Source organism: Peromyscus leucopus, chromosome 22, assembly GCF_004664715.2.
Source record: "Peromyscus leucopus breed LL Stock chromosome 22, UCI_PerLeu_2.1, whole genome shotgun sequence".
Classification (NCBI taxonomy): Eukaryota; Metazoa; Chordata; class Mammalia; order Rodentia; family Cricetidae; genus Peromyscus; species Peromyscus leucopus.
In genome coordinates, this window is record NC_051081.1 from 43,044,052 (window position 1) to 43,066,435 (window position 22,384).

At 40.2% G+C, this 22,384-nt stretch overlaps 2 protein-coding genes and 1 pseudogene across 2 annotated transcripts in view; 2 read left to right on the top strand and 1 right to left on the bottom strand.

The window, feature by feature from the left end:
* The window catches only part of LOC114692012 (zinc finger protein 431-like), a 110,682-nt gene that overhangs the window by 29,694 nt on the left and 58,604 nt on the right, over window positions 1-22,384 (bottom strand). The window lies entirely within an intron of this gene.
* On the top strand, window positions 1,125-19,301 carry LOC114692015 (zinc finger protein 431-like). Its single transcript, XM_028867636.2, has 4 exons — window positions 1,125-1,233; window positions 13,130-13,256; window positions 13,456-13,516; window positions 17,466-19,301. The coding sequence occupies exons 1-4, from the start codon at window positions 1,216-1,218 to the stop codon at window positions 18,664-18,666; spliced, it is 1,407 nt and encodes a 468-aa protein (XP_028723469.1). The 5' UTR covers window positions 1,125-1,215; the 3' UTR covers window positions 18,667-19,301.
* On the top strand, window positions 18,664-19,610 carry LOC114692017 (annotated as a pseudogene).

The window sequence follows — 22,384 nt, forward strand, 5'->3', positions numbered from 1 at the left end:
TTTCCATTGGTAGACAGCCACTGTTAGAGTAGCTGGGCCACAGCTTGTGAGACAGTCCAATAATTTGACTTTATGCATACATGTAGAAATTCATTTTACTGGTCATGTTCATGTAGGGAACCTTGAATAATACATCTGTTTTTTTCTTTTTAACCTGCCCACTGAGGAAGATGTGCTGGCTAAAGACATTCTTCATAGCTCCATTATTCTCTAAGTATGCAACTTTCCATGAAGAGTACTCTTTTTATTATTACTCATTGGCCAACAATTTGCTCTGAATTTCAGAAATAAAACTCCTAAATTAATGGAGCCATCATCCAGCCTTCTGATGGGAAAAAGACCTATTATCTTGTTTGTGATCTACTTCCTGCTTTTCTTTTCTGGATCTCAGAAGTTCCTGTGACAACCAGGTGAAAAGTACCTTCAGGGGGGTGGGAATTTAACTCAATGGTAGAGAGCTTGCTTAGCAAGCATAGTGCCCTGGGTTTGATCCTCAGCTCCAGAAAAAAAAGTATCTTCAGTTCACCTGACCCCAATGTAAAGCCACAGAACAAATATCTCCTTTTGTGTCCTTAAATCTTTTTTTTTTTTTTTTTTTGGTTTTTTGAGACAGGGTTTCTCTGTAGCTTTGGAGCCTGTCCTGGACTAGCTCTGTAGACCAGGCTGGACTCCAACTAGTAGAGAACCACCTGTGTCCGCCTCCGGAGTGCTGGGATTACAGGCATGTGCCACCACTGCCCAGTCTTAAATCACTCTTTGGTTGTTAATATTTCAGGCACCCTTCTAACTAAGTGATATACTCCATGTATATAGTGTAGAGGGCTGTACAATCTAGCTAGCCACATTGTGTCCAGGAGGAAGAAGAGGAAGTGCCTGTGGAGAGCAGGAAGATAGCAGGGTCTGCTATTAGAGCCAGGGGCAAGTGCTGTTGAAATGCATGTGTCTGCTGATTTAGAAAAGACATTTGTCTGAGTTGGAAGGGAGAGTCAGGAACCATGGTACTGTGTCTTTAAGCACAGGGTAACCCTATGGGAGGTGCTCTTGTCACTCAGAACTCACTAGCCAATCAGGCCCTCCAGGCGACCTGCCAGTCATAAGTTGTGCAGGGCGCTTCCGGGTTCCTGGCTTCAGGCTTTGCTTTGAAGAGGAGCTGGCGGGAGAGGTCTTGTGTGCTGTGCTGTGAGTGCTGCTGCTGCGGGGAGCTGAGAGGAGAGCATGGGAAACCGTGACCAGGTGAGCGAGGGTCTGCTGTCTCCAGATGGCGAGGTTGCGGTGTTCTGCCCAGTTTAGGACCCCCAAAGGGACTGGTGACTGAGGATGTCCCGAATGCAACAGCAAGGTTTACTTTTCAGCTCAGTACCAGCTGGCAAGGGACTCTCTTATGAGGAGAGTTCGTCTTTTGGGGGGAGGTTCGCTGTTAAAGGCAAAAATCACAAAATTCTTCAGAGAGGAGGGGGTGAGCACGGGTCTGTCCTTGACTGGTCCAGTTTTCCCGAGCCTGGACTTTGTCTTATTCTAGATTGTCTGTTTGCTCTGTCAGGAGTGTTATGGCCCATCTCTGAAGTCTGGTCATGTTATCTCCATGGAGGGGGCATCTCGTGGTTAGTTACCATGAGACAGCCTGACTTTGTACTTTAAAACTTCTGACTTCACCCTGTCTGGGAATGGGGAACTCACTCAGTTGTGGTTATTTCAAACGGTTATTTCCGTTTCCTCAGCTCTGGGGGCTTTAGGGGCACTGGGATGGGGTTCTCTCAGCGGGAGCCAGTATGGAAGCTCCTCCCCAGGTCTGGGTGTAAACATGCTGCCAGATTCTCTGTCCTGTGAGTTCCCATGTGGTCCTTGCAACTCCCTGGACCTAGGGGCAGGTTCTGAATAACTTTGCTCTGTGGCTGCATCTTCACAGATCATTGGGAGCAGGGAGCTGTGTGTCGAAAGATCATTGTAGTCAACTTCAACATGTTTTGGGGGGTGCTCTGGAAAGTGGAAGAATGTCTACTAGAATACAAACTTTCTAGACTAGGGCCCTGGCTGCTGGGCTGGAAGGACAGAAACTGTGCTGTCTGAGTCATTTGATCTAAGATCACCCAGTAGGGAAGCTGTTAATATTCTGAGGCCCAGCTGGGTGGCCCTAGACAATGAGGGACTCTGGAGAGGCTTATCAATCAGGAGTACCAGCAGCAGGTAGTTTTCAGGTACTTTTTGGCATTCTCCTCTGCTTCCACTGTAGGGAATTGTAAGGAAGACCACAAGCCATGCCATGGTGAATATAGGGTATTGGAGCAGGTCTGCTGTGTTGTCATTTCTGCTGGGATTTGGATGGACCATGAGCAAGACTGTGGCTCTATTGCTCCATGTGGTGACCTGGGCAGTAGCCTTTGTCCTCTGATCCTTCCTGTGTCTGAACTTCCTGGGGAGAGGGAGACTGCAGCCCTGGCATGGAAGGATATAATGCTGGTAATATCACTGTCTAGTGTGCACACAAGGGCACTGCTTTTGGTGTTCAGTGGGAAGACAGATTGGAAACTGATGGTCTGACTTTTAGAAGTTCTGAATATGGCATTCCTCTTTCAGATTTCTTATAATTTGTTACAAATAGTTTAGAAAGTGGTAGAAGGATGGTGATGTGGATCATCTTTCTTCAATACATGATTAGAATGCTTCTCACTTTCTGCTACCATCAGACACAATGTTGTGATTCAGTAAAGTTTAGTTCCAAGGGACTAAAGAAGTTTCTGATCAGTAGAGATTTGTGAGGTGTGCATGGTGTTGGGCAGGTTGATAGGGCAGAATCCATATCTTGTGCCATAATGGATGTGGCAGGAAGGAGGTTATAAATTATTCTTCTATGTTGTATTGGGATTTGGCATCAGTGGGGCTGGGTTTACCTAAAACCACAAGGGGGCGTAAGGGGCTGCAGCGCCATAGCAGGAAATCACCTCCATTTGCAGAGAAGCTCTAGAGCATAGGGCTTCTGTCTTTGGATGAACCATCAGTAGCTGGAGGGTCAGAAACAACAGTTTAAGGGTCACTTTGAGTTAATTTTGTGAAAGTTGTGAAGTCTGTGTTTATTTAATTTCTATACACATTGAATCATAGGAAGCTGGGTAACATTGGTCAAGATCACACTTTTCCTGGCTAAGTTTCCTTTTTATTTTTTAAATTAAAAGTTGACTATATTTTCCTGCCTTTATTGTTGGCTTTTTCTCTCTATTCCCTTTATTCTTTCACAATTTTTTTTATATTTTTTTAAGATTTATTTATTATTATGTGTACAGTGTTCTGTCTGCATGTATGCCTGCAGGCCAGAAGAGGGCACCAGAGCTTATTATAGATGGTTGTGAACCACCATGTGGTTGCTGGGAATTGAACTCAGGACCTCTGGAAGAGCAGGCAGTGCTCTTAACCTCTGAGCCATATCTCCAGTCCCTTTCACAAATATTTTACCCATTCTTAATTGTTGTATCTTTATAGTAAGTATAGAAGTCATATTATGTCAATCTGTTTACTATTTTTTTTTTTTTAAATAATCCCATTGAACATTCTGAGTGTTTCCACTTTGCATGTAGTTTTGGAATCAGCTTTCCTGTTATAAATTGTTGGGCATTGTCATTGGATTCTATTTATTCTACAGATTTACCATACACAAGATCTTAATTTTGATGCATCATGTTCCCCAGGATCATTTCTTTACTTCTTTATTTAGTTAGGTTTTGTTGTTCTTGTTGTTGTTAATTTGTGACAGATCTTTGGTTTATTGGATAAAAGGTAATATAGATCTTGGCTGGTGGCTCAGCACATATTCTTTTGTGGTATGACCTGAGTTCAGATACCAATACTCAAGTTGGGAGGTTCATAACTATATACTGTTTCATATCCAAGGGAAATAACAGCCTTTTTGTGTGTGTGTCACCTGTATACATATGGAAAACATTCTGTCATTCACAAACATGAAAAAAAAAAAAAACATGTTTTCAAAAGTGCTGGGACTTACAAAGCAATTAGAGCAAAACAATTTTTCTTAGCTATATAATACAAATCATACACTGATTATATAAAAATCTGTTATCTTACATTTTGTTTTAAAAAGTTTTCATTTCCTCACTCTAATGCAGACTCATAGGCAATCATTAATTATAGGAAATAAAATGGTGTCTAAGTGATCCTAACAGACTTCCTTCTTTTTAGTATCAGAGAATGAGATCCTTTTATTAGTCAAACCATTTTCTATAAAGTTAAAACATCAGAAGGCTTCAAGTGAATCTCTCCAATTTTTGTGGAACACCCTTCTTTTCTGTTATTGGTAAAAAGAGAAGTAGAGTGTGTACAACATGAGTGATGGCCAGTGATTTTTTTGGATTTTGGTTTTGATTAGAATCTTGCTGTTGTTTAAGGGACCATAGTATATATTTGTTGGTCTGTCTCTGTGTCCTCTTTTGTCAGTGGTACCCCATCCATGTTGATTTTATTAACTGTAAACTAATTATATTCATTGTTCATTTTCTGGGAAATGATGGACCTTCACCAATTTTGTATTGAGAAAATTACTTATGTTATCAGTTCCTTGAGTTTTTGTTGGTTTAGGAACTTTCTTTGGAGAGACAGTTTTACTTTTCTTGATCTTAGAAGCTTGCTTTCCTCATTTTTTGACATATTTATATTTTCCATTTGTTACGATCTTCATGTTTGTGTTTTTGATGCTTAAGTGATTGATGTTTGTGATGTTTGATGCTTAAGTGAGTGATAATGGTTTTGTATTTTTAAAATATTCTCATATATTATTATTATTGTCTCTTTGTCTTAATTAGCTTCAGCTGTCAACATGATGTAGCCTACACTCATCAGAGGGAATATCGATAGAGGCTATGCCCTGATCAAAATCACTATTTATTCTTTGTGATTGTATACAATACAATAAAATTGAATTGTCTGATGATTAGAGTGGAAGGCTCTTCCATTGAGGTTGTAATACCCAAAGCAAGTGGGCCTGAGATGGGTAAGACCAGGGAAGAAAGAAAGCCAGGAAACAATGGTTCCCTGTGGTTTTGTCTTCAGTTCTTAGCTTGAGTTTCTATTCTAAGCTCCCACAATTGTAGGTTGTGATCTGCAAATATCAGCCAATTAAACCTGTTCATTACCTGAGATGCTTTTGGTTAGAGAATTTAATCACATCAAGAAACAAGAGAGTTAGAACAACATATGGTACACCAAAAGTGATTGTGTTGCTGTGTAGAATGTGGATATGTTGTCTTTTGGAGGAATGTGGAAGATATTATGACTTTAGATGGCAAAGCCATAGAAAGCTCCACAGACCTTAATCAGCTCTTCTAGTGGGACTAGGAATATGGAAGTGTTGAGAGTAATGCAGACAGTGGAGCTTAGGGTCAGGATTTCAGTGGGAAATAGACTCCAGGAAAAATGTAGCTAGAGGGTATTTGTATAGTGTTTTGTGCCCAGATAATTCCTATTTTCTCCATTCCCTGAAAAATTGAGTAAGGCAGGATTAAAATATAATTGGCTGATTTTTTGGACAAAGTATTGATTCTGTTGGGTGTTTATTACTTATGACTCATTCATGTCTACCATGGAAAAGAAACGTGCTGCATAAAGAGATGAAGTAGGTTCTTAGAGAAAAACAGCACTAGGTGCTTTCACATGGTAGCCCTGTGGTGAAGCAGGTTCCAATTTTGCTGGGCCAGTTTCTGTGAGCCCCTATGAAACCTGCTTAGGTGATTCTGTAGTCTCTATTTTCCTATGTCCTTCAAGTTAGGAAAACTTTCAACTGTGAATTTGTTTGAAAGTATTTTCTGAGCTGATATTCTTCTTCTATTCTTATTATTCTTAATTTTTGTCTTTTCATAGTGTTCCAGATATCCTGGATGTTATAGTTCAGGGAAATATTAGATTTAACATTTCCTTTGATCAATTTATCAATTTCTTCTATCATATCTTCAAAGCATGAAATTCTCTGTTCCATGAATTGTATTCTATTGGCGAAGCTTGCCTCTGCAGGGCCTGTTCAGTTACTTAGATTTTCATATCTAGAATTCCTTCAGTTAGCATTTTTTTTTTTTTTTTTTTTTTTTGGTTTTTCGAGACAGGGTTTCTCTGTGTAGCTTTGCGCCTTTCCTGGAACTCACTTGGTAGCCCAGGCTGGCCTCGAACTCACAGAGATCCACCTGCCTCTGCCTCCCAAGTGCTGGGATTAAAGGCGTGCGCCACCACCGCCCGGCCAGTTAGCATTTTTAAAAATTGCTTCTATTCCCATTTTCAGGTCTTGAATAAATTCATTACATTCAACTGTTTGTTGGTTGGCTTTCTTTAAGGGATTTATTCACTTCCCTTTAAGGACTTCTATCATCCTTATAAAGTTGGTCTTAAGTCTCTTGTGCTTCAACTGTGTTGGAATATTCAGGGCTTACTTTAGTAGAATAGCTGAATCTGGTGGTGACACATTGCTCTGGCTGTTGTTGATTGTGTTCTTATGCTGGTGTCCAGGTATACGGGTTTGCTATGATTTTTTTTTGTCTAGGTGCTGATTTCTCAGTTTATCCTTGTTGGATAGGTGTTTTGTTCTTTAGTTTTTATTTGCTCTGTTCTTCTGGTCTGTATGTCCTATGTTTGAACATGGGTTCTCACCCCAAGTTGGGGGATGAAAATCTGGTAGTTGGTGTGGCCTTTATTCCAGCATGTGGTATCTGTACAAGTTCTGTCCTGAAACAAGAGAAGAGGGGAGGGAGCTTGGGGATTGTGTTGAGGGGACACTGAGAGAGTGAGGGAGGTCTGTGGGCAGGTGGCATACATGGACTTCTGATAGGTGGTGTGTCCTTTGTTTGAGCAAGGGGTCTCCACCTAAGTTGGAGGCTACATCACAGAGATGAGGAAGGAAGTGGGATTGGGGATGGTGTTGGGGTTGTTGAAAGAATGGAAGAGGTGCATAGGTGAGGTCCTATGTGGAGTTCTGATTACTGGCATGGTCTTTGGTCCATCAGGGAAACTTCACCTCAGTTTACCTACATGGTCTTCCAGCTGGTGTGGTCTGTACTTGAGCAGCAGATAGCCATCCAATTTGGGAGTGAGGACATGTATTTAGGCTCAGCCGCTATAGGCTTGTTGGGTTTTGTGTCTGTGCAAATGTTAGAAAGTGTGGAAGTTTCATGGACAAGTGTCATGCCTACTTCTTCTTCTGACTGTTTGACAGGTACATGAGCAGGGGTTGCCGGCCTGTGATGGGGGCTGGAACATTGGGTGTGTTCTTGTTCTAAATGGGAATATATCCTGTTTCATTGTATGTTGGAAATGCTTAATTTGTTTCTTGATTTTACAAGATGTGAGAGTCAAGAGATTGTCTTGAGTGTCAGAAGAGACTTTGGATATTTGCGCTGTTTGGGCTGTTACAGATTATGAGGATTATTGAAGTTAGACTAAGTGAAATTCATTTATTCTTCTTTCTTTGTATTATTCTATTCTCATACAATACATCCTGACTGCAACGTCAACTTCCTCCACTCCTTCCAGCTATCTGCCCACACCACCCCAAAACCCCATTTTCCCAGATGCAATGCTACTGTTTCTCTTCAGAAAAGGACAGGCCTCCCAGGGATAGCAAACAAATACACCATAATAAAGTGTCATAAGACTAGTCACAAACCCTCATATCAATGCTGGACAAGGTAACCCAACAGGAGAAAAAGGCCCCAAGAGCAGGCAAAGAGTCTGAGACACCATGACTCCAACTGTTAGGAGTCCCACAAACACCCCAAGTTAAACAGCCATAGCATTTGTGTAGAGGAGTGGGCACAGAGCCTTGCAGGCTCCATGATTTCCACATTCATTTCTCTGAACCCCTATGGGCCCTGCTTAGTTGAATTTGTGGGCCATATTTTCCTGGTTTCCTCAACCACTCTGGCTCCTACAATCCTCACCTTCTCCTTCCACAGGATTCCTAGAGCTCAAGCTAATATATGGATAGGGGATCTCTGCATGTGTTTCCATCAGCTGACAGAAGAAGCCTCTCTGATGACAATTGAATTAGGCACCAATATATATGATTATAGCAGAATATAGTTACAAATCATCTTACTTTTTCTCCCTTGGTGAGTTGTATTTGGTTTTCCCCTAGTTCTCTGAGCCATTTTGGTTCCCCTTCCTGGCTGTGCAGGCAGTGTTAGCATGGGCTTCCTCTCACAGCTTGGGCTTCAGGTTAGACCAGTCATTGGTTGGCCACTACAGAAGCAAAGAGCCACCATTGCCCCAGCATATCTTCCAGGCAGGACAAGTGTGGATCAAAGGCTTGTGGTTTGCTTGGTATCACAGTCCTGCCATTGGAATCTTTATGTGGTTACAGAAGATGGCTGGTTCAGCATCCATATTCTTGATTGCTGGGAGTCCTCATTAGGGTCACCCTTCTAGGTTCCAGGAAGTTTGCTCTGCACTGTTTCCATAGCCACTACTAAAAGCTTTGCTGTTCCAGTCATCTCTGCCTGACTTCTCTCCCTCTTTCCTTCCTCACACACCCCATCCTTCCTCTTCCCATCCCAGCTGTCTCTGGTGCACCCACAACATCTATTCCATTTTCTCTTTCCATGAAAAGCCATGTATCACCCCTATTGCCATTCTTGATACTAAGTCTCTCAGCATCTCTGGATTATATGTACTGTGATTAACTGTGATAACTGTGACTGTGCTTCACTTAAGTATAATATCCACTTATAAGTGAGTATGTACCGTGTTTGTCTATGTGCTTCTTGGTTGCCTCACTCAGGATAATAAAGAACTCAAGAAACTAGACAACAACAAACCAATCAGTCCAATTAAAATGGAGTACATGTCTAAATAGAATTCTCAGTAGAGGATTCTAAAGTGGCAGAGAAACACTTGAAGAAATGTTCAACATCCTTTGCCATCAGGCAAATGCATATTAAACCTACTTTGGGATTTCACTTTATACCTGTGGGAATGGTTAAGTCCAGTAACACAAGTGACAGCTAATGGCGGCAAGGACATTGAGCAAGGGGATTCATTGCTGTTGCGGGTGTGGAAATCAATATGCAATCCTCAGAAAATTGGGAGTCAACCTCCCTTAAGACCTAGCTATAGCCCTCTTGATGCTCCTCCATCCTACCACAAGGACACTTGCTCAACTATTTCCATAGTGGATTATTCATAATAGCTAGAAAGTGCTGTGTCATTGAGAGTCTGTGCTGATTAATGATTGATGTGGGAAGGCTCCTCCACTGAGGGAGGAATTATCCCTAAGAAAGTGGGCCTAGAATAAATAAATGGGACAGGAAACATGATGTTGCTAGGTAGAACCTGGATGTTTTCTTTTCGAGAAATGTGGAAGATATCAGGACTTTAGATAGCAAAAGCCATAGAAAGTTGTACACAGAACTTAATTGTCTGTTCTTGTAGGACCAGGAAGATGGGGATGTTGAGAGTAATGTCAGAAAATGGAGGTTGAGATCACAGGATTTCAGTCAGAAATAGACTCAATGAAAAATTAAGGTAGACGTCATTTGTGTGGTATTTTGGCTCCAATATCTTTCTTATTCTCCCTATGCCCTTGAAATTAAGTATGGCTGAAATGAAAAATAATGAGATAATTTCTTAAATGGAACATTGAATCTTGGTTGGTTGGTTATTACTGGTGACTCATTCAGACCTACAGTTAAAAAAAACAACAACCAAGGAGTTGGGCAGAAATAAATGAAAATGGGTTGGCTATTTCACTCAGTGGTAGAGCACTTGCCTAGCAAGCACAAGGTCCTGGGTTCGGTCCTCAGTTCTGAAAAAAAAAGAAAGAAATGAAAATAAAATGGTAGTTTCAGATAGCTGTCAAGTGCTGAAACAGTCAGGAATTTTCAAGGAGTTTATCACCTTTATAGAAAAGGCCCTTGCTCTGGAATGGAATCCTAGTAAGGTACCCTAAGGATAAGACCACATCCAGCTCAACCTTTAATTATGGAAGGAGTAAACAAAGTGATTTCTAGTCCCAGGAAGCAACTTCATACAAAACCTGCTGCATTCTGGTCCAAGTGTGTTAGTGTCCATCCCAATTAAGAAGTCAGATTTTACAGAATCACTTATCATGTGCTAGTCCTGGAAACAAGAAAGAATCAAAAATTAAGGTCATGGATTCTTAGTCTTCCTGTTACAGGTTACAGTTCAGCATTGTTGCAGGCATCAATGTTTAGCAGAGTTAGAAACCTAGTTAAGAGACTTTGAGAGGTCATTGCATGAAGCTGTGAGGATGAACCTGGTGTTGGTTTTTTGTTTTGTTTTTGTTTTTGTATTTGTTTTTCCACTCTTTTGTGGGCCAGCCACCTAGCTCTCAAATAAATTACTCAGATGGAGGCTTACTGTTTTTTATAAATACCCTGTCTTAGCTTGGCTTGTTTCTAGCCAGTGTTGCTTAACTTACATTATCCCATCTACCTTTTGCCTCTGGCCTTTTATCTTTGTCTATTCTGTATACCTTTCTTTACCTCTTACTGCCTGGCTTGCTGAGTAGCTGGGTGGCTGGCACCTGGTGTCCTCTTCTTTTCTTGTTCCTCCTTTTTTCCTCCCAGACTTCTCTTCCCATTTATTCTCTCTGCTTGCAGCCCAGCCTATTCTTTGCTGCCAAGCTATTGGCCATTTAGCTCTTTATTAGACCAGTTCGGGATTTTAGATAGGCAAAGTATTGCAAATCCACAGAGTTAAAGAAAGGCAACATAAATAATGCAACACATCATTGCATCATTAAAACAAATGTCCCACAGTATAAACAAATATAACACATCTTAGCATAATATTCCACAACAGCCTGGGTTTCATTTTGAGACCACAAGATGTTGAGATACCTAAGCTATGAGACATCTTCCATGGAGACCTATCTGCATATAGTGAATGGAAGTAACTAAAGGAGAGATGTATAAGAAGTTGCAGGGATAGGGCCATCCAAGCCCTTTGAACCTGAAGTTCCATGCATCTGAGACAGAACTACAGGATGTGATGTTTGTTCTGCTGTGCTTCATTCTTGTCTTGGTCCAATCTTCCCTCAGTATGTCTCCATTTCTTTTTTGGAATGTGAATGTGCCATTGTATGTTGGAAAGATATGACTTGCTTTCTGATTTTATGTGTCACTCTCAAGAGATTGTCTTGAATGTCAGAAGAGACTTTGAACATAGAACAGCTCAGGGTCTGTTGCAGACTATGAGGATCATTGAAGTGACTAAATGCCTTTCCTTCATGGATGACTATGATTCTATAGTGTCATTAGACCCTGTCTAATGTGACTGGGTCACATAGTAGTTGGTTGAATGAAAACTTCCCAGATAGGATGATATATTTGAAAATGTGCATCTCCTTGGTGATTTTTTTTTTTTTTTGATTGCTTGTGACACCTTTAGTAAGAAGAGCCTTTCTGGATGAAATTTCTCATTGGGGATGAGATAATGTCAACCCATTGACTGTTCTTTGTATCTACTGTGTTGTGATTGAATCTAATTAGCCTGCTTCCCTCTTGTGCTGTCATGCCTTTACCACCATAATAGTCTCTACCCCTAAATTACATAAGATACTACAGTAGAAGCCATTGCTGTTCAGTGCTGAGTTAGTTTGGTAGACTGTTGTTTTAATATGTTTTTTTTTTCTTTTTGTTGTTGTTGTTGTTCCTTTGTTTGTTCTGAAGACAAGGTTTGTCTTTCTAGCCCTGGCTGTCCTGAAAGTAGTTCTGATCAACAGGCTGGCCTGGAACTCAGAGATTTCCCTGACTCTCTCCCTAGTGCTAGGATTAATGGTGGATCAACATTACTGGGTTTTTTTTGTTTGTTTGTTTTTATATTAACAAGTGATGGGCCTGGAATATAGGTTTTTGTACATGTCAAACATACACTGTTGCTGAAGTTCACCCATATGTAGAATTTAAACTTGGCAGATGGTATCATTCTGTTTCCCAAGATGGCATATATTTATGACATCAATACTGTCTGAGCCTTCTTAGTCATTAGATTGTAGGCACAGGACTTTCTTCCTTGTGTTGTATTTGTTTTGAATTTTTTAAATGAATACAAGCATTTTACCTGTATACATGGCCATGCACCATGTGGGTACCTGGTTCTCATAGTGATCAAAAGCTGCTCTGAGAAACCCTGAATTTGGAGTAATAGAGAGTTTTGATTCTCCCATGCAAGTACTGGCAATTGAGTCCACCTATGTGCAAGACCAGCACTACTACTATTACTACTACTACTACCACTACTACTACTATTACTATTACTACTACTGAACCCTCTGTTGATTATTTATGGTCAAAATGTATATTGCTAATGTTTTTATCTGTCCAATTGTAACTGTTTAAACATGCAGCGTCTTTCAGTAAAATTTTATTGATTTTACAGTATAAATTTGGACACTTCAGGTTTCTGGAAGATGAGTACAGAACTGGAGTGAATGCATAACACTTTGTAGGAACTTAATAAGAACTTCTGAGTTCTTCTTTTGTTTGTTTGTTTTTTTTGTTTGTTTGTTTTTTGACTCAGGGTTTCTCTGTGAGACAGTCCTGGCTATTCTGGATCTCCCTTTGTAGACCAGGATGGCCTCAGTCTCACAGAAATACGCCTGCCTCTGCCTCACAAGTGCTGGCATTAAAGGCACCTGTCACCACCACCTGGCAATTCTGTCTATCTTTTTTGTTTGTTTGACTGATTTTAGCATGGGAGTGAGTATCTTAACATGTATTTCTGCCTGTCCTGGAACAGATTGCATAAACTAGGCTGGCATTTAAGTCAGAGGCAAATACACCTGCTTCTGCCCTTTGAGTAATGGGGTTAAAGGCATGAGCCAATACACTCAGCTTGTCCATCTTATTTTTCTTTTATGTAGTTAGTAATTGTTCATACAATTTCTCTCATGTGTACTCTGGACTGGTGATCTTTTTACTTGTCTCTCTATGTTTGTTAAAAGACATTTCTCTTGCAAGGTGATATGCCACCTAAAGTGACTTGGAATTTACATTATAATGTCTATATCATGAAATAAGTGTGGGGAGCACCAGAATTATATGACTATACTGTCAAAGTTGTATACATTTACAATGTTGTCCATATCATGCTTTCTGTTGTACACATGTATGGGATATTTTAGAATACAGTGACCTATGATGATGTACATGTTGACTTCACTTGGGAAGAGTGGACTTTGCTGGATCCATCTCAGAAGACTCTATATAAAGATGTGATGCTGGAGACCTACAGTAACCTCACTGCTATAGGTAAGACTGAATTTTCCTTCACATTTAAATTAAGGGGAGAACTGTTCCTTGGTTAGTGATGCTCTTCTGTAGTTTTATTGAGAAAGAAGAGGAATGAGGTGAATAATTCAGGCATGGTTCTAAGGTTCACTGAAGATATTAAGTTAAATTTTGTCCCATTTTCAATAATATACATACATTTTCTGGTACTATATTTCAGGATACAGTTGGGAAGACCATACTATTGAAAAACACCATCAAAGTACTACAAGACATAAAAGGTAATTTTCATGTGTAAGTTGATACAAATATACCTCTGAAGAAAATGTGATGTGTCCTGAAAGTTTTAAATGAAAGCAACAGTGCACATAAGCACAGCTTAAAGTGCATTGATGATAATTAAGTTCTCATAAAACCATATACCTCAATTGTAGGTAGGTGAATTTCACTTGGAAGGCAGTCTTTTTTTTTTTTTTTTTTTGGTTTTTAGAGACAGGGTTTCTCTGTGTAGCTCTGCGCCTTTCCTAGAACTCATTTGGTAGCCCAGGCTGGCCTGGAACTCACAGAGATCTGCCTGCCTCTGCCTCCCAAGTGCTGGGATTAAAGGCATGCACCACCACCGCCCGGCTGGAAGGCAGTCTTTTAAGAAAGAAGACAAGGAAACAATGCCTTAACAGATATCACCATTTGAATCCTAGCACCATGAGAGACTGCCAATCAATTTATTTCATACTACCCATATTAAAATAAGAATATACATTGAAGAGGTCATAAGTATACTTCCAACGCCCTATTAAGCTTATAGCCCATGGTAAATGAATCTTTATGCATATATAGTTGTGACGACTACTAAGTTTAGTGAGGGGGCTGTTAGAGTCAAGAGTAAAGGGGCAGTTGTGGTGGAGAAACCTTAATTCTTTTATTTTATTTTATCTTATTTTATTTTACAATACCATTCAGTTCTACATATCAGCCACGGGTTCCCCTATTCTCCCCCCTCCTACCCCCTCCCCTTACCACCAGCCCACCTCCCATTCCCACCTCCTCCAGGGCAAAGCCTCCCCCGAGGACTGCAATCAACCTGTTAGACTCAGTCCAGGCAGGTCCAGTCCCTTCCTCCCAGACTGAGCCAAGTGTCCCTGCATAAGCTCCAGGTTTCAAACAGCCAACTCATGCAATGAGCACAGGACTTGGTCCCACTGCCTAGTTGCCTCCCAAACTGATCAAGCCAATCAACTGTCTCACTGATTCAGAGGGCCTGATCCAGCTGGGGGCCCCTCAGCCTTTGGCTCATAGTTCATGTGTTTCCATTCATTTGGCTATTTTTTTTCAATAATTGAATAAAATCAAAATTTATTATAAGCCACAGTCGTCCTAGGAACCTCCATGCTATATATATATAGCCTCCATGGTTCTATGGGTTGTGGTCTGATTGTTCTTTATTTTATATCTAGAATCCACTTATGAGTGAATACATACCATGACTGTCTTTCTGGATTTGGGTTACCTCACTCAGGATGATTTTTTCTAGTTCCATCCATTTGCCTGCAAATTTCATGCTTTCATTGTTTTTCTCTGCTGAGTAGTAATCCATTGTGTGTATGCACCACATTTTTTTTTTTTTTTTGGTTTTTCGAGACAGGGTTTCTCTGTGTAGCTTTGTGCCTTTCCTGGAGCTCACTTGGTAGCCCAGGCTGGCCTCAAACTCACAGAGATCCACCTGGCTCTGCCTCCTGAGTGCTGGGATTAAAGGCGTGTGCCACCAACTCCCAGCCACATTTTCTTTTCATCCATTCTTACGTTGACGGGCATCTACGTTGTTTCCAGGTTCTGGCTATTACAAGTAGTGCTGCTATGAACATAGCTGAGCATGTATCTTTATGGTATGAATCAATATTCCTTGGGTATATGCCCAAGAGTGGGATGGCTGGGTCTTGAGGTAGTTCGATTCCTAATTTTCCTATTCAGTGTACTGTAAGCTTCTTGTATCTTCATAGGTATTTCTTTCTTTAGGTTAGGAAAGTTTTCTTCTATGATTTTGTTGAATATATTTTCTGTGCCTTTGAGTTGGTATTCTTCTCCTTCTTCTATCCCTATCATTCTTAGGTTTGGTCTTTTTATGGTGTCCCAAATTTCCTGGACGTTTCGTGTTACGACTTTTTTGTCTTTAGTGTTTTCTTTGACTGGTGAATCTATTTTCTCTATTGTGTCTTCAGTGTCAGAGATTCTCTGTTCCATCTCTTGCAATTGGTTGGTTATGCTTGTTTCTGTAGTTCCTGTTTGTTTAGTCAGGATTTTTATTTCCAGCATTCCCTTATCATGTGTTTTCTTTATTTTCTCAAATTCATTTTTCAGATCTTGGAATGTTTCTTTCATCTGTTTAATTGCTTTTTCTTGGCTTTCTTTGATTTCTTCCCATTTTTTTTTTTTTCGTTTTTTCTTCCATTTCTTTAAGGGAGTTTTTTATTTCCTCTTTAATGGAGTTTTTCATTTCCTCTTTAAGGGAATTTTTTATATTTCCTCTTTAAGGGAATGTTTTATTTCTTCTTTAAGGGCCTCTATCATCTTCTAAAGTCGTTTTTAGGGTTGATTTCTTCTGTCTTGGTATGTTCAGGTCTTGCAGGTGTAGAATCACTAGGTTCTGATGTTGCCATATAGGTCTTTATGTTGTTGCCTGTATTTTTGCACTGGCGTCTACTCATCTTTTCCTCTGCTCAATGCAGGTGGTATCTGTGTCTGAGAGTGCCTCCCTTGTTCTAATTTTTAGTCTTGGTTTAGTAGGAGTTCTTGGTTAAATTGGTGCTATTGGACTGTTTCTTCAGGGGTAGCTGATCTCAGTTGGTGAATTATATACTTATGATTCTGGTGATCTGGTTTGGTGGCTGGGCAGCGCCTTCTTCTGTGTTCCCAGGTCACGTTTTGTTCATTTGTAAACTCCTCAGCTGATCTTGTTTTTTCAGACTTCAAACTGTAGGCATCTGAATCCTCTCCCAGATGGGTTTCAGTTGAGTGGGGTAGCCTCACCAACACCTCCAAGTTGTTGGGTTTTGCAGGATCAGCAGCTGGGCCCTGGGTTGTCCTCAGATGGAGTGTTCAGATGTGTTCTGATTCCTTCCCACGGAGATAGCTTCTTCCCCAGGTGTTGGGGTTAGAGGTATCCCTCTGTTCCAAGCTTTTGATTAAGAGTTTGTTTTCACTAGCTCTTCAGAGGGTAATAGCTCTGTTTCTGGTCTTTATTGCAACTCTGTTTCGGTCATCACCTGCTGTGCCTGCCTGCCTCCACCCTGGGCCTGCCTCCCTCTGCTGGACCCATCTACCTCTGCGGGCCACCGCCGGGCCTGTATGTCTCTGCCGGCTGCTGCCTCGGACCTACCTGCCTCTGCCTGTCACCCGCTGCGGTGCCTGTCTACCTGTATGTCTCTGCTGGCTGCTGCAGCGGGCCTAGCTGCCTCTGCTTGTCACTGCTGCCGGGCCCGTGTACCTCTGCGGGCCACCGCTGGGCCCGTCAACCTCTGTGGGCTGCCTCCGGGCCTGTCAAAATCTTAATTCTTATATCACATGTCTGTAAGGAACAGGAAGTCAAACTGCATGATTACAATGTGGAAACCTTTTTATTTGTTATTTTTCCTTTACTAGGTATTTCATATGTCACTCTGTATACAAGACATATGTGCATAGGAATAAGGAAAGATGTAACATACTTCTCTCTCAGAACAATTAGAAGATATATAGGACTGCACATGTTAAGTATACTTGTTGAATTTGATTCAGGTATATAAGTTTTCTAGGTTCATTGTTAATACATGAGCAAACTCACAGTGCAGAAAAACTCTATGATTACTAGGACTGTATAAATACTTCTCTTTGTCCTATTTCACTTAGCAAATGTAGTTTGACTCACAGTTATAGAAAAATTTATGAAGCAACCATAATTGTAAAGCTCTGAGGTTTTCCAGTTTTCTTGAAATAAATAAAAAAAATTCATATAGAGAAAAGATTCTGTAAATGTGAACCTTGTAAGAAAGGATCTTACCATTATCATATCTTTAAAGATAATTCAAACAACCCTTCATGAAGGTGAACACATGAGTGCAAACACTGTGATGAAACTTTAATATGTGATTCCTCTTTATAGTTGAAACAAACTGCAAAATCAATTAATATAGATGTAAAGATTCAATAGTGTATTGAATGTGCTAAAGCTCTTACATGTGCTGATTCTCCTTGCAGACATGAAAGAAGCCATATTGGAGAGGAACCTTCTGTACATACTCAATATAGTAAAGTCTTTGCATATGACAGTCATCTTCAAAGGCACGGAAGAACACATACAGGAGAGAAACCCTATGAATGTAATCAGTGTGGTAAAGCCTTTGCATCTCACAGAAATCTGAGATTACATACAAGAACACATACTGGAGAGAAACCCTATGAATGTAATGAATGTTGTAAAGCCTTTGGACAAAAGCGTCTTCTTCAAAGACATAAAAGAACACATACTGGAGAGAAACCCTATGAATGTAATCAATGTGGTAAAGCCTTTGGACAAAAAGAGTATCTTAAAATGCATAAAAGGACGCATACTGGAGAGAAACCCTATGAATGTAATCTGTGTGGTAAAGCCTTTAGACAGCAGGGTTCTCTTCAAATGCATAAAAGAACACATACTGGAGAGAAACCCTATGAATGTAATGAATGTGGTAAAGCCTTTGGACAAAAGTGTCTTCTTCAAAAACATAAAAGAACACATACAGAAGAGAAACATTATGAATGTAATCAGTGTGGTAAAGCCTTTGGACAAAAGAGTCATTTTCAAAAACACAAAAGAAAACATACTGGAGAAAAACCTTATGAATGTAATCAATGTGGTAAAGCATTCTCTACACAGAAAAGTCTCCAATTACATAGGAGAACCCATACTGGTGAGAAACCCTATGAATGTAATGTGTGTGGTAAAGCCTTTACACAAAAGGGTTATCTTCAAATTCATAAAAGAACCCATACTGGAGAGAAACCCTATGAATGTAATCTGTGTGGTAAAGCCTTTACACAACAGGGTTCTCTTCAAATGCATAAAAGAACACATACTGGAGAGAAACCCTATGAATGTAATCAGTGTGGTAAAGCCTTTGGACAAAAGAGTCATCTTCAAAAACATAAACGTACACATACTGAGGAGAAACCCTATGAATGTAATCAATGTGGTAAAGCTTTTGGACAACAGGCTTATCTTCAAATGCATGAAAGAACACATACTGGAGAGAAACCCTATGAATGTAATGAATGTGGTAAAGCCTTTGGACAAAAACGTCTTCTTCAAAGACATAAAAAAACACATACTGGAGAGAAACCCTATGAATGTAACCAATGTGGTAAAGCCTTTGGACAAAAAGTGTATCTTAAAATGCATAAAAGAACACATACTGGATAGAAACATTATGAATGTAATCAATGTGGTAAAGCATTCTCTACACAGAAGTCTCCAATTACATAGAAGAACCCATACTGGAGAGAAACCCTATGAATGTAATCAGCGTGGTAAAATCTTTGCATTGCCCAATAATTTCCAATTGCATAAAAAGTCACTTACTGGAGAGAAACCTTACGAATGTAATCAATGTGGTAAAGCCTTTGTATTGCATAGTAGTCTCCAGCCACATAGAAGAACACATTCTGGTGAGAAACCCTATAACTGTAATCAATGTAGTAAAGCATTCTCTGCAGAGAAAGTTCTCAAATTACACAGGAGAACCCATAGTGGAGAGAAATCCTATGAATGTAATCAATGTGGTAAAACCTTTATGCAACAGTGTAATCCTCAGACACATAAAACATACTGGAGAGAAACCCTATGAATGTAGTCAATGTGGTAAAGCTTCTCTAGACACAATAATCTCCAAGCACATAGAAGAACACATACTGGAGAGAAACTATATGAATGTAATCAATGTGGTTAAGTCTTTGTATAACAGGGTGGTCTTTAAATTCATAAAAGAGCTCATACTGGAGAGAAACCCTATGAATGTAATCAGTGTGGCAAAGCCTTCTCCAAACAGAGTAAGCCCCCAAAACATAGAAGAACACATACTGGAAAGAAACCCTATGAATGTAATCAATGTGGTAAAGCCTTCACTACACAGAGTAGTCTCCAAGCACATAAAAGAACACATACTGAAGAGAAACCCTATGAATGTAATCAATGTGGTAAAATCTTTGTCTATGCTAGTAGTCTTCAAAACCATTTGAAAAAATCATACTGCAAAAAACCTTATAAATGTTGTCAGTGTTGTAAAATTTGCATTTTATACAGAAATAAACTTTTTGTGTGCAATCAATCCATTAAAGCCTTTGTATAGTACAATAGTATTTGGGGATCTGAAAAAATGCTAATGGTTTTTTGGTTTTTTGTTTGTTTGTTTGTTTGGTTGGTTTTTCAAGACAGTTTCTCTGTGTAGTTTTGGTGCCTGTACTGGATCTCACTCTGTAGACCAGGCTGGCCTGCAAACACAGAGATCTGCCTGGCTCTGCCTCCCAAGGGATTAAAGGGATTAAAGGCTAGTACTACCCTTGCCCGGTGATGGCTTCTTAATATAAAGTATCTGTTTAGATGTTTAGTCAACACACTTACAGCAGTATTCTGTAGGAAAAAAAATTGACAATGTCAACAATCTCTTCAAGCTTTATTGTTGCTGGAGAGCTTCTCTCCAGGTTCCCCAAGGCCCGCAGTCCCACAATCCACATATAAAATAATCACTCAGACGCTTATATCATTTATAAACTGTATGGCCATGGCAGGCTTCTTGCTAACTGTTCTTTTATCTTAAATTAACCCATTTTTATAAATCTATACCTTGCCACGTGGATGGTGGCTTACCAGCATCTTCACATGCTGCTTGTCCTGGCGGTGGCTGCAGTGTCTCCCCCCCCCCCCCCCGTCAGCCTTCCGCTTCCCAGAATTCTCCTCTCTCCTTGTCCCACCTACTTCCTGCCTGGCACCCTACTTCCTGCCTGGTCACTGGACATCAGTGTTTTATTTATATAAAGCAATATCCACAGCACTTCCCCTTTTCTTCTTTTTTTATTTATTTTTTATTTTTTATTTTTTCTTTGGTTTTTCAAGACAGGGTTTCTTTGTGTAGCTTTGTGCCTTTCCTGGAACTCACTCACTCTGTAGACCAGGCTGGCCTCGAACTCACAGAGATCCACCTGCCTCTGCCTCCCGAGTGCTGGGATTAAAGGCGTGCGCCACCACCGCCCGGCTCTTCTTTTTTTAAAAAGGAAGGTTTTAACTTTAACATGGTAAAATTACATATAACAAAACAATTACCGAGCAAGAATTATAGTTACAATATTAAAGAAGATGTCCTATCTATCTTATATTTGTGAGTTTAATGTTTTATATCTAACTTATCTTTTATCATAACTGAGGAAATTACAACTATCTAGTTTTCAACCACATCAAAGACCTGAGAAGGAACATAATGGTACCTGAGAAATGGTAGATGGATGCAAGGAATTATTTTCTCTGATTTGTCAAATACCTGTTTAGGTATTTATTACGTGTATATATTGTATATAGTTATTTTTCTTTTGTTAGTTATAACCTTTTGCTTTTTTTTTCTTTTTATTAAAATAGAAAAGGGGAAATGTGGTGGTATTCTAATTGTACTGAAATGTGATTTTGATTGTATGTTAATCAATAAAGTTGCCCGGGGGTCAGAGCTATTAGAGCCATAGACAGAGTGTGGCAGTGGTGGCACATGCCTTTAATCCCATAGATCTCTGTGTGTTCAGGGATACAGCCAGCATTGGAGACATATGCCTTTAAGAAGTAGGGGGCTGTACATTCAGACAGTGACGAGGCAGTCACATGCTTGGGTTTACAACCAATGAGAAGGCAGAATGACTGGAAAATCGACTTACACACAGGAAATAGCTCTCTTTCAGGAAGCTGGGACAGCAGGAGGAAGGGTGAGATTTTAGCTCTGAGCTCTGACCTCACGACTTTCTCTTTTACATTGTTTCTGTGTTTCTTATTTAATAAGACGGTTGGTTACATCAACATCTGGCGCCCAACGTGACAAGAATCCATTAAAAACCGCTTGGCTTGGCGGCAGGTCCGCTTTCCTGCAAAAGCGGCAGGCGGTGGCAGGTGGCGGCGGCAGGCGGCGGTCGGCTTCCTAGTCCAAGCGGCGGCTTAGCCCGGGCCTAGGTCTGTGAGCAGCTTGCTTAAAGACAGTGCTACAAACAACTCAGACCTGCCCTGCTGAACAGGGCCCTGCCTGTAAAGCCAACGCACATGGTCGGAGCTTAAGGAAGCCAGACCCAAGCCTTGACTAGGCACAAGAGGGAACACGTGGCTGGATTTAAGCTTTAGCCGGCTACACTTTCTTGTGCGTTCTCTCTCTCTCTCTCTCTCTCTCTCTCTCTCTCTCTCTCTCTCTGGATTTACACCTGGGACACTAAGTGGCTGTTTTGAAAATCCCCTCGGATTTCTACTGTTCTATGCAGATTTGGTAAGTCATAACATACCAGATATTTTAAAGGAAACTATCTAAAAGAGAATTTTTTTCCACATTAAAAAAAATGGGTTTTATGTGTACATTGGAAGAAAATTGGTTTTTGTTTGAAATTTTAGGCAGTCTGACAATGGAACAACTATATAATATTAGTATTGGTGGAATTATGCAGCTTATCACTATGCTAATCATCATTTTAATATTTAAAAAGATAGTCAATTTAAGTGCCAGGATAACAGCTTTAGAAGAACTTGTTAAACCTGTAAAAATTCAGACAGAAGAAATTAACAGTGAAGTTGTTTCAAGTCTGAATCATAAGGTTACAGAAAGAAAGCCTGTTTTCACACAGTCACCCTTAATTTATCCTGTAACCGTACAGCAGATGCCTGATCAAATGGCTACACATAATATTTGGGCTCCAATTGAAATGTTGTATTTAAAAAGGTTTAAGGAGGCAATAGTATCTTATGGCATGCATTCCCCATATGTAAAGCAAATGTTAAACTCTTGGTCAACATATAATAGGATAGTACCACAGGACTGGCAGGACCTTGCACAAGGTGTTCTGGAACCCAGCCAGAGACTTCAATTTCTGACCTGGTTTAAGGAGGAGGCTAAAAACATAGAAAA